This window comes from Rhinatrema bivittatum, chromosome 7, assembly GCF_901001135.1.
Source record: "Rhinatrema bivittatum chromosome 7, aRhiBiv1.1, whole genome shotgun sequence".
NCBI lineage: Eukaryota > Metazoa > Chordata > Amphibia > Gymnophiona > Rhinatrematidae > Rhinatrema > Rhinatrema bivittatum.
The window spans coordinates 224,369,245-224,382,246 of record NC_042621.1 but is presented as its reverse complement, the minus strand read 5'-3'; the positions used below and the strand labels follow the sequence as shown (position 1 = coordinate 224,382,246).

Sequence of the window (13,002 nt, the reverse complement as noted above, 5' to 3'; positions counted from 1 at the left end):
TGCTTCAGCTCTTCTGAATCATCACCTTTATATAATCAATTTTGGAACTGGTATCACCCTTATATCTTCCTCAGTAAAAACTAAAGCAAAGAATTTAGTCTCTCTGCCATGGCCGTGTATTCCCTTAAGTGCCCCTTTTATTGATCCAGTGTGTGCAAGGATGTAATGTTCACGTATGACACCTAATACCCTTTTATCAGCCCTGGCTGCATGCTACTTTGGATTAGTGGCTCTCCCCAGTCTCGGCCTGGACTTAATTTTCAATTTTTATAAGACCAGGGAACAGTATAGATCACTTCTGGTACCCCCTCCCCTGGAGTAGGTAGGCAGAGCAGAGACTGAAGAACCATAAAAGCAGCAGATTGTGTAGCCTACAGTAAATGGAAATGTATTAGAGTGGTAGGAAGGTTGCAGAGAAGTAAAGACTAGTTACAGGCACAGGTTACAATATATATATAGGAGATACAAAGAATCATAGATAACTTTGAATTGAACCATATTCCAAATGAAGGGACTACATCCTTAAGAACAAACTGCGGATATTGGCAGGAATTGCACTGTGACGGCCAAATGGCTTGTGATTTAATAGGATTAACCTTCAATTTATGGGCATGAAGCCAATCGGCTACTAAATCCAGACATTTAATAATCAATTTATTATATCAATGCTGCAATCTGAATGTCATCCACATACAGAGAGAACCTGTAACCACAATTCTAAATCAAATTAGCTAAAGGTGAAAGAAAGATGTTAAAGAGAAGTGAAAGAATAGAACCTTGAGGAACGCCCACAGAGAGTGGTTTAGGAGATGACAACTGCTGGTTCCATTCCACTAGGAATGAACGATCAATCAAGTATGATCGATACAAGGCTAATGGAATATCTGAAGTCCCAATTTCTTGCAGTCAGCTGAGAAGGAGATCGTGACTGATAGTGTTAAAATCCATACTGGTGTTTGCATCCCCAATCTGTCTCAATGAGACAAGGCCCCGATGAAACAGAATCCATGCCAATAAATCCTGAATGCTCTATTTCCTATTTGTTACTAGGGATGTGCATTCATTAGAAATGAAATAGGAAATAATGACATCCATCATACTTGATGGATCGTTCATTCCTAGTGGAATGGAACCAGCAGGTGTCATCTCCTAAACCACTCTCTGTGGGTGTTCCTCAAGGTTCTATTCTTTCACTTCTCTTTAACATCTTTCTTTCACCTTTAGCTAATTTGATTTAGAATTGCGGTTACAGGTTCTCTCTATATGTGGATGACATTCAGATTGCAGCATTGATATAATTAATTGATTATTAAATGTCTGGATTTAGTAGCCGATTGGCTTCATGCCCATAAATTGAAGGTTAATCCTATTAAATCACAAGCCATTTGGCCGTCACAGTGCAATTCCTGCCAATATCCGAAGTTTTTTCTTAAGGATGTAGTCCCTTCATTTGGAATAAGGTTCAATTCAAAGTTGTCTATGATTCCTTGTATCTCCTATATATTGTAACCTGTGCCTGTAACTAGTCTTTACTTCTCCGCAACCTTCCCACCACTCTAGTACATTTCCATTTACTGTAGGCTACACAATCTGCTGCTTTTATGGTTCTTCAGGTTCTGCTCTGCCTTCCTACTCTGTATGTGGATGACATTGGGTCTGGCCTCTGCATCAGGTGGGCCTAAGCTGGGCCGCTGGTGCCATTTTGAAAAATGATGGCCATGGAGCAAAGGAGTCACACTCTGGTTCCCCACTAGATCACTAGGTCAGATTGGATAAATCTGAGGGGATTGGGAAGGTAGGCTAGCTTGGGGTTATGGATATTGGGGGTACCAACATGCATTATTTGCAAATAGTGTGAAGAAAAAAAGATAGAAAATAAAATACAAAATGTCTTTTTTTTTTCCATCTTTTAGTTTTAAAAACACAACGAAATATGGCACCAGCGGCCCAGCTTAAGCCCACCTGATGCAGACGCCAGACCCAAAGGCCAAGGTCCTGAAGTAGGCCCAGGCTTGATGTTGGGCCCAAACACCAAGGCCTCAGTCTAGGCCAGATGCCCAATGTCAGTCTCAAAGCTGAGACAGAGGCCAAGTCCTGTCACTGGTGCCTTGGCCCAGGCCCGGAGGCTGGAGGCTGGAGACCGTGCTGACATCCTCTTCAGGATGTGCCAGAGAGATATCTCTATTAAAATAAACGGCCACACATCAAAACAGTGCCCTCCACTCAGGAGGAAGACACCGGCAAGACATCATTCTGCTATGTCTTCCAAGCAGAGAGCTCCATTTTGAAGAGGATGTAGACTGAAGATGTATTGAAACCTGGTCCCTGGCCCAGGAACTAGACTGAGGTTGTGGATTGAAGATGTATAGAAGCCTGGGCCCTGGCATCTGGGCCAGGGACTGGACTGAGGCACCAGGGCTCCAGGTCAGGGTCTGAGCTGAGGCACACGGCCTCAAGCTGAGCCCCAGTGTTGGTCCTTGGTCTCCGAGCTGGGCACCGGCATCAGTCCTAGACCTGGGTCTCGCCTGAGGCCTCAGCTCCTAACCTCCAGGCTGGCTGTTAGGCTTTGGCTTAGGCCAAGGCCCCGGCCCCAGCAATTGGACCCAATTTCTAGGCCAAGCCTGATCCTGGTGTCAGGCCTAGGCCTGACAGTAGGCAACTTCCTCATTATCAGGACTAGGCCTTGGACCGGACACACGTTAAAGTGATCCTCTATGGATGGGGGTATGTTGGGGTAGGGAGGTTTCTAGCTCTGGAAATTTTTAGGGGGTGGGAGAGATGGGGTACAGTTGGGCTTGGGGGAAGACCTGATTTGAGGGGGGTTCCTGGTTTTTGTGGGTGGGGTTTGAATGTTTATTTTGTTTCTGCAAACTACAGAAACTAAATCAACATTAAAAGAAACTATACCTGGGGGTGAAAACCGCCAAAATGAAACAAAAAAACAAACAAAAAAATGGAACAAATGTTTTTTTGCTGCACATCTACTTGATACCAATTGTATTTGCAAGTACAGAAAATGAGTGGACATTTCTTTCTGCCTTAAGACAAAAGAAACTGAAGAAACAGAAAGCTTAAAATGATCCAGCAACAATTCTAGGTTGCAATTCAGGATTCCAAAAAATAGAAACTGTCGCAGTTACTAGAGGTGGGGGGAGTGGAAAGAACCCCAGTTTCATTAGAATTTTTAACTTTTCTCTTCCTCACACCTGTTTGCCACTGTCCACATCTATGCCTCTCTAAAGATGAATGTCAGACTGGCCATGCTACTACATTACTGGTTGGCTGAGTACCTATAACCTTATTTTTCATAAGGTTGCTTTTTTTAAATTTTTTTTAAGATACTAACCTCTTCAGACAATTGCATCAATTTATCTAACCAGTCTTCAATTTCAACCAAAGTGTCCACTACATTAACTGCGTCCACTCTCATCTTGACTGCTGCCTCCTGAATGTGTTTGAGGGTGCCCAGGCGAAGGTTTGCAATCTGCATGTCCAGGACTGTAACATTGGCTTTTCCTTCCATGGCAGGCAGTGGCTTTCTGAAATACAGCAAAAATACTTCAGTTCTCGTGTGTGCTCATCACTTCAGTAGAAAACACGGATGTTAACTGTACAGGACTGTAAACATTTTGAAATTCACACACACAAGCTGTATTATCTATGCACTACATGGATTTGCTTTTCTGTCTTATTAAATATTTCAACTCCATTACTAAGCTGCTTCCTATCAGAACTGAAAGACAGTATTACACACTAAAATGGACTGTTAATAGAGAATCCTTATTTTGAGCTTTGTGTAAAATGGTGGCTTTCACATATTCAAATGGATACCCCGTTACTCTATATAATAAAATTCAGTTTCTGTCCACTGCATGCTCTCCCATAAAGGAGTGGGGCATCCCACCCTCCAAGTTACTGATTGGCTACAAGGAGGCAATGAAGTCAGCCCACGCTGTACTATCCACTGTGGAATGCATCAGCCTGGCATAATTGCCACTTGGAACACTTAAAACACTGCTGATATATTTAATCATATCACTTCTATTAGTCTGAATCACTGCTACATGCCTGAAGTCAGGACTCTTCCCTGCTTCACCCTAATCTGCTATGACACCTGGCTGAGAGCTGCATTGGTTCAACAGTGCCATTTCCTAAAGGGGGATGCACCCCAATTAAAAAAAAAAAAAAAAAAGTCTCTCACATGCAACCAGTCTCTCTCTCATTCACACACATTCTCTATTTCACATATACCCAAGATTCTCTCTCACAAACTCCCTCTCTCACTTACACACAATCATAGTCTATTATTATCCATCTCACCCACATACACACACACACACAATCTCCCTATATCACTCCCTCACACAGACATATTCAGTCACACAAATATATACACAGCCGCATTCAGTCTCAGTTATACACACATTTTTAGAAGATGGGCAATTTCAAATACAGTCTCTTACCTACACACCCATATATAACCATATTCTCTTTTGCCTATGCATACCCCCATCTCAAGCAAAGAAAGAGGCTAAAGACAAAAATCTTTGGATGCACAAAGAAATCAGAATCAAAACATATTCCAACACATAGCAATATAAACACCACCACATTTCAGAAGTCATTATTGGTCCAAGGAATATTTGTACCTTCTGCAATTCCTTCACTATAAAGCACAAAGACTTTCAGGTTGAAATATCAAGAACTGCTATCACAAGCATAAAGTTAAATTTCCTCAATGAATTTCCTCATTACCTATATGTCATGAGCAATGTAATTAATCCCAATTATCAGAGCTTTAAAAAAACATCAAATCATTTTATCATCATAAAAACTGTTTCCTTTAACGGTCATTGGTATTTGTAAAGATGGCATGTGGTAACTTGACAATAGAGGCTTGGGAAAAAGCCAGATGGAATTTGGAGGTAGGTTCTGACTGTTTCTTTTATGTGCAATTTATTCACAGTGAAAGAAAAGTCAAACAAATGCACCTCACCTTAAGTTCAGGTAGCACAGACATCACACACAGCAAGTTTTTGAATAGAATGGGTTCCCATCTTCTCCCTGGAGCCTCTCTAACCCTTCTAGGCCCTGAGTTCTTGTACACTAGTGAGGGACGGGATCTTAAGAAAGATCAGGTGAGACAGCAGAGCTCGGTCCATTAAGGTGGTCTGAGGGAGTTTCCTATAGACTCCCTCACATACCCTCCCCCCCCCCCCCCCCCCTCAGCTCACCACTATTCGGGTTAGCACCTGCCTGTACCAGGGATACTTCTTAGGACAGGAAATCCACATTGGTGTTTTTCTTTACTACCCTTATTTGTAGTTGAAGGGCTATAGGGCCAGGAACTCTCATCACCTGGGCATTGAACTCCATATTTCCATTTATAGAAAGAAGCAGTTGGTGGTCCATTATGAGCATGAACTGCCATACCCAGCAAGTTAGTAGCGAAAGGCCTCTAAGGCCCACTTGATTGCCAAGGCCTCGTTCTCGACTGTTGAATGACACCTTTCCTGTGGCATCAGCTTATGGCTCATATATGCCACAGGATGTTCTTGGCCATCCTTCTCTTGGACTAAGACTGCTTCCAAACCTACTTCTGAGGCATCAGTCTGCATGGTGAAGGGTTCACTGAAGTCCAAACTTATCGAGACCAGTTTGGAGCATAACACCTCTTTCAGAGCACACAAGGCAGTCTCTGCTTTAGCTGACAACTTTCTCTGGTGCTTTCTTCACCAACAGCTATGTGAGAGGCTCTGTCTTCTCTGAATAACTGGGGATAAATCTTCTATAATAACCTCTGATGCCTAGGAATGCTCTCACTTTTGCTTATGAGACTGGTACCCGGGTATCGCCTTGATCTTCCAGGTCTGCAGATTAACCTTGCCTTCCTCCAGGGTGTAGCCAAGATATTGGACTTCTTGCCTTCCCTAGGACTCACTTCTTAGGGTTAGCTGTCAGTCCTGCTTTCCTTAAGACTGGTTAGCACGGTCTGGAGTTGGCTTAGGCGTTTCTTCCAATCTGGGCTGTATACCACAATGTCATTCAAATAGGCACTGTGTACCCTTGACGTGGGCAGAGCAAGCAGTCAATCAAGTATTGAAACATTGCGTGGGTGCCATGTAGTCCACAAAGGACTGGAAAAGTCCCCTGGGTTTCGAGAACGCAGTCTTCTCCTTCGCCACTGGTGTGAGAGGCACCTGCCAGGATAGAGATGAACTGGGCTGACCTCAAATGTTCAATCAGCTCATCTGCTTGAGGCATCCGGTAGGCATCAAGTTGAGAGATCTCCTTGAACTTTTAAAGTCAATATTCTGTCATCTGGATTCGGCACCAACACTATGGGGGTGAGGGTCAATCATTGTTAGACTTCTCTCTAACTCTGAGCTGGAGCATCTCCTTCACTATAGTCTAAATGTTTCAGCATTTGGCCTCAGGAATCTGATAGGGTCATTGCCGCACATCAACTCCAGGAGGCGTAATGATGTCATGCTGCAACAAGTGCGTACCACCTGGTAGGTTCAAGAATATCTCCTTTAAGTCAGCTATGGGTCTGGATCTTAAGGAAGACTGAACGAGACAGCTGTGCTTGGTCCTTTAAGATAGTCTGAGGGAGTTTCCTATTGACTCCCTCACACCCCTACAGTATAATCTTACCCCTAAATTCACTCATGTGGTATATGATTAAATATTTAAACTATGAAATCCTGAAGAATTTTAATGAATATGTTATGTAGCCAGAGCTATAAATTCAACAAAAATATTACTACTATCTGGAAAAAAAAATGTATCCAGTTCAAATTCATTCTGAGACCTTTAATTAGAAAGAACAATTTCTTCAATAAGTTTGAAACAGTCAGTTGACTCAATGCAACCAAGTTCTTCTTGTGGATTGATAAGGGAGTTCAACAGACCAGAGCACAGCTCACATCCATCCTCCCAGCCTGCTGAGCCAGGCATTCAACCTAAACTTCTCTTTTCTAATCATGCAGTAGGGGAAGCTATGCAAGGTGACTTGTAAGAGCCAGATTGTGAGGCAGAGGTCAGCAAACTTCACCTAATCAAATTCTTTACAAAAAAAAAAAAAAAGAGAGATGGAACATATGCGTTCTTACGATACACAAGTCAGACCTGACATGGAAATATGATAGGTCCGTATAATATATTTATCCCTATAAATGGCTCCCTGCCTCACTATCATGTATGTAGTCTTTTTTTTCTTCTCTGGTTAATGCCTCTCTCTCTTTTTATCAGCAAAAACAGAAGCAATGCTAAAACATGGTTACTGTATGATTTTGATAAGCTTTCTATATGTCTTTCTTTCTATAAATAATTTGCTCTCATTCAGCTATTTCTGGAACCCACTGAAACGACCTGCAAGCAGTAGATACTCAAGATTCACATAAACCATGTCTTTCCTAGGAGACCAACAGCTTCAAACCATTTAAAACTAAACTCCATTCTAGGTTATATGATCAAAGTAAAATTTTCTACATAAGCATTATACAAATGAGCACTTTTATTATTATTTAAATATAACCATTCTGACGGAATAAGTGAGGAAAAAAATCAAATTCCCATAATCACCGAACATGAATCCTCATCTGAATACATTATCCTTTGATCGTCAATTAGGTCAAAAAGCTACTATCTTTCTCAATAAGGCATAAAATAGAAGCTGCATATATGGCATAAAAATGTTAAAAAGCAGAAAAAAAAATTAAATGTAGGCAGCTGATCCCATTACCCAGTGGTTAGCATGATGCATTTTCAACTTGGATTTCTGGTGACCTGCGCCAACTAGAATTGGAAGCATTCCAAAAAAAGAGCTTTTAACACTGAAGCAGCAGCTTACAAAATCCTTAATAGCTTATGAGAGGGACTGAGTTTGGGAGAAAACTCTTCACTGTCTCATTCACAGCAAAGCTGCTAAAAGGAGCTATTACGGAAGGGTCTTTTCCATGCCACAAGTACATAAGCTAGCTGCTCTAGGCAGCAGTGGGAGGTGATGGTGGGAGTGAAGGTGAGAAAGAATCACTTCCAAAAGTTATTGATTTCTTATGTTATATTAGAAAAGCAGATGGGGATTTATTTTTTTTAAAAAAGGTAGCTCTTAAATCTAAACTTCACATTTTGTTCACAAACTCAACTATGCGCATACAATGTTACATGTAGTTAATCTTTTTCTTACAAGACATATTCTATTAGTAATTCTATTGCTAATACTATTCTGTAGTACTGCCCAGTATTTATATTATTCAAATACCTCCATTCTAGTTTTCAGAATACAACCATTACACTGCTAGTATGTCTTTTAGTTAGTTCGACCTTCCTCCCATATACTCTATATGCTGACTGCTAGGAGACAGGCCTGACTGAGTGAATCATGGCATCCAGTTCTAGCAACTGCAATGCAAGGTCTGCCCTAAAAATACAGGATCTGAACAACACAGAAATGTCCTATAACCTATTCTTCACAGTTCAAAGAGTTGCAAAAAATGCATAAAATTCAGGTGATCTTTGTCAAGCACATATCTGTGAATTCAGCCTACTTGCTCTATAAAAACACTGGTCATTTCTTAAGCATTGTCAGACTCTGCAACCCTTCAATGCAGCCATCCTGTTAATAATGTGCAGGTAGAATATCAGGTTAACTTACGCTGTATCTTCAATAAGTTGATCAATCAGCTTCAGCCATATCTCAGCCAAGCGGTTGTCAGAAACTTTAGCCAGTACTGCTGATTTTAAGGCTGTTAGGTTCGATTGCTAGAGTTGAATGGAAAGAGTTAAAGCACCTGGTCTATTAGCATTTTATAATTATTAACAGGTATGTTCATAATCACTAGAAAATTGCATTGGTTTAATTACTTGCAAGACATAGTCTGGGGAAATTTTAATTAAACTAGTAGCAATAGTTTTCAAAATAACAAGTTGTTCATTTATTGACTTCCTTTTCTCATTATTACTCCTAATTCTCTTAGGTATTTTTAAGAATACATTTATTTTATTGCATTTGGAATAAAAAGGTGTTTAATTTTCATAACCACAACCAAAATGAGATGATAAAAGATAACAGGAAAATATCTTCAGTATTGGAGCTTTTGAGACCAAAATAGATCCCTGCTTCAGATAATATTAAGATAAATATCTTTTTATAATCATGTTATTTAATAAAAAAAAATATTGCAACCTGCAAAACAGTTTGAATATAGAATACAGTTCTAGTTTAATTTGCTAAAGATGCATTTCAAACTGGTTAAACATCAGTTCTACATACATTTCAAGGGAAGGCAATTTGCTGTTTCAATGTAAACTGGGTTGATTTCCAAACACAGAATAAAAAAGTTAAATGTGGACTAAAGTGCAGATGCTCTGTATGGCTATTCTTTCCCCATGACTTCACCTAAGTAATATTAGCAATTTCCAGGCTTCAGTTCTTCTAACTGGGTTTTATTTTGTATTATTTTACCATTAAGAGATAACACTGCAGCAATACTAGTAAAAGTGCACCTCACTCAGTCACTTCAAATGCTATTGCAATAATTGAAATCAAGACTACAACGATACGAAAAACTAGCATTAAAGAAGGGTGTAATTAGTTTAACAAGGTATTAAATTGCTTGTCAGAAAGCGCTCCACATAAAATATCAAACAAGGTCATTTAGGTGTAGCCAAAAATATGCTGGCACACACATTAATTTGCAACTGAATAAGAATAACTACAGAACTGCATAGGCAACTTGTGCCAAACATTTCAAAGGTGTGCTAAAATGCTAATTTTATACCTGCACACTACACACACACACACACACACACAAAAGGAAGATACATGAGCACACCGTATCTCTCTAATGCATCCTCGAAATAAAAAAGGATTTGCTCAATTGCTTAGGAAAAACATTCATTATTGATATAGGCATATTATGTTGTTTAAGCTCAAAGCATCAAAACAGGAAATAAACCCTGCACTTCTATGGATACAGAGTCAGCCTAATGTCTATTACTTCATTCCATCAAGGCAAAATGATAGAAAAATATTATCATGAGTGGACAATTCTCCCTCTCATTGCCAAGTGTGGCTTTGTGAACTTCAGTTAATACCCAATGGCATGTGTCAAATCTCACTAACAGATGCAGCTTTGGGTTCTTACTAAAATTTATGAAGCCATACTTGGTATTGGGACCCCACTATATAACAAAAAAGTAGTACCAAATTATTCTTTTTCAGGGGTGTGAACCTTTTCATTGGTAATGTTTATGGTTTATTTGAAACGAAATAAATAAAAACACAAAATGAACATAAGGGCAGAGGCTTGGACCCCCCCCCCCCCCCCTCCTAACTGATAATCCTGTCCCCAAACCACTGAAATTTAAAATAAAGAAGGTCCCCCAGGCATTCCCCTCTCCGGACACTTCCTACCCCATCTGTGGATCTTAGCTGTCCAATTGGGCCAGGAGCAATCCTCAAGGGTCCTGCCAAGCCAGCTCAATATTTAAACTCGGTGCCTGCTGGCACTGAGGAGCCACCATTTTATTCTACGCAGTAGTTCAGAGTTCTCCATACAACAAAATAGCACTGACCTTAGAGTTCATCTGCGTCTTTTTTTGAATACCAAGCCAGTGCAGCACGGTCACTCAGGGATTACTCTTGTCCCATTTGAACAGCTAAGATCCATGGATGAGTCCAGGGAGTGGGGCAGGGAAACTAAATTAAATTTTGGTGGATTAGGTACTGAATTTTTTCAGCTGAGGGAAAAGGGAGGGCAGAGTTGGTGGATACATTTTGAAATAGAAAAGAAAGAAAAACAAAATTTTATTTCCCTCTTTTTTAAGAAAACTAGAAATTAGGTTGAAATATCATGTTTCCTCCCCTCCCCCTAAAAAAGAGCATCCCTACTGTTCTTGTAGGGCATTTGAAGCAAATAACTTGGGAAGATTAGCAGCCTGGTTTGATTTTTGAAAATTAATAAAAGACAAATATTTTATGATCATCATATGTTCACCATCCCTGCCATGGTAGCTGAGTACTAAAGGGAGAAAGGGGTAAACTGGGACAGCATGATATTGAGAATCTGATGACTGCTTGCCCTATATCCAGTTCATTTTTTCCATGACTTCTACCAGCATTTCAAATTATTATTATTTATTTATTTTGTTTTTAAATAAGAGATAGATGAAAATGTCATTCCTCTCCTCAGGTCACTGCACATCCAGTTCCGCATATACAGCAAGCTTTTCCTACTTACCTATAAGGGAATTCACTCTGAAGCTCATTACCTCCAGCATATAACCTCAATGCAAATGGTTTGTTGGAATATAGTTGCTCTTCCTTGTGCCCTTACGTTGTAACATACTAAATAGCAGCACATAAAGACCCTACTGGCCCCTCCAGTCTGCCCAGCAAGGTGTTTAGGGTTGTAAGTGCTTGCTTCATACAGAAAAGTCTCCACAGGTTATCCCCCCAGTGTGTCACTTCAATCCTTTTGCCACTAGGGATCTTCTGTGTTTATCCCACGTCCTTTTGAATTCCATCACTATTTTTGTCTGCACCGCCTTCTCTGGGAGGGTATTCCAGGCATCTACAACCCTTTCCGTGAAAAGATATTTCCTAATGTTCCCAAGTCTAACACCCCCGGCCCCTAGTTCTATTCTTTCTTTCCATTAGAAAAAGGTTTTTTTGTACATGGTCAATACTTTTCATATATGTAAAAGTTGGTATGTTATCCCCCCCTGTTTCTCCTTTCTTCCAGGGGACCCATATTTAGCTACTAAAGTTCCATCTTTTAGTGCAGATCTCGTACCATGCGGGTTGCAGGGCCTACCCTTCCCTATTGCCAACTCCCAGATCTGTGCTTTCCACTTTGCTGCACAGCAGGTCTGGAACAGCCTTCCTGCTGGGACATCATGCTCCCTTCTCTGGTTATATTCAAATTCTTCCAAAAAAAAATAAAATTCTGAAGGCTGCTTTTAAATCTTATACCCTAGGTTCTCCCCAATCATAGCCTTGTTGATTTTAACCATGCTTTCTTTAATAAATACATTTCTTAAAGCCTCATGTTTTGTCTACGACTCCAGACTAGATTGCGAATTCTGTGGTTCAGGGACTCTCGCTTATGTACGTCTGTACAGAATGTTCCATGTCTAGTAGAGCTACAGAAATGACTCACCAGTCGCTCCACCATAGTTAGGATTATGTTCACAGTATCCAGTCTGTGGCTTATGTCTTCCCAAAAGGAGGTCAGCGTCACTACTGGCTTCGTTTGTGACCATGGCAGATAGTAGTAGAAGTTACCTGTTAACGAAACATTCATGTGTTCTAGTAGCATTGGTGAATGATTTCAAATATATCCTTAGAGCAGCACCATTCTGTGCTCTAGAGATTCAGCCATGTGTAAAAACATTTCTAAGCTTTCTAGGAAAATTACTAACTAAATCTGTTTGTTAGCAGGTTAGAAGCTGAGCAGCTCAGTCACTTGTGCAATGTAAAAAGCCTGTAGTGAAAGAAATTTCACAGACAAGATCCAAATAATATAATTAGGACTTCTGATCCTAGGAGTTTATGAATTGCAAATTTAGAGGTTTATTTTTCAAGCTATTAGGTGTATTTGGTGGGCACTAAAGATAGGTCTTAGAGTTTTCACCACAGAAGATAAAATGTTTGGTACATTTTTAGGTGGATTCAATTTAATAAGGTACATAATTTATCTTAAAATATATACAAGCTGCGTTGAATGGTGTGTGTATGTGGCTAGCGTGGGGATAGCAGGGTGAATGTATCTGGCTGAGGGAAATGGGGTAAGGGTCTGTGTATATGTATGGCTGGAGGAGATGGAGGTAAGGGTAAGTGGTGGCAGACTGTGTGTCTGTGGTTTCAGGGATGGTAGAAGGCCACACACACACACTCTCTCTCTCTCTCTCTTGGTGCCTTTCCCTTTCTTGGGGACACAGTGGGATAGAATTTGCTGTAGTTCCACCAGGACTCTCTTCAGGCCCACTCCGATG

General features: G+C 40.5%; 1 protein-coding gene across 1 annotated transcript in view; it reads right to left on the bottom strand.

Moving 5' to 3' along the window:
- MYOF (myoferlin) overlaps positions 1-13,002 on the bottom strand; it is a 386,224-nt gene that overhangs the window by 167,104 nt on the left and 206,118 nt on the right. Inside the window, 3 exon segments of the mRNA XM_029609901.1 lie at positions 3,347-3,539; positions 8,660-8,766; positions 12,168-12,292. Coding sequence (XP_029465761.1) covers positions 3,347-3,539; positions 8,660-8,766; positions 12,168-12,292 — 425 coding nt within the window.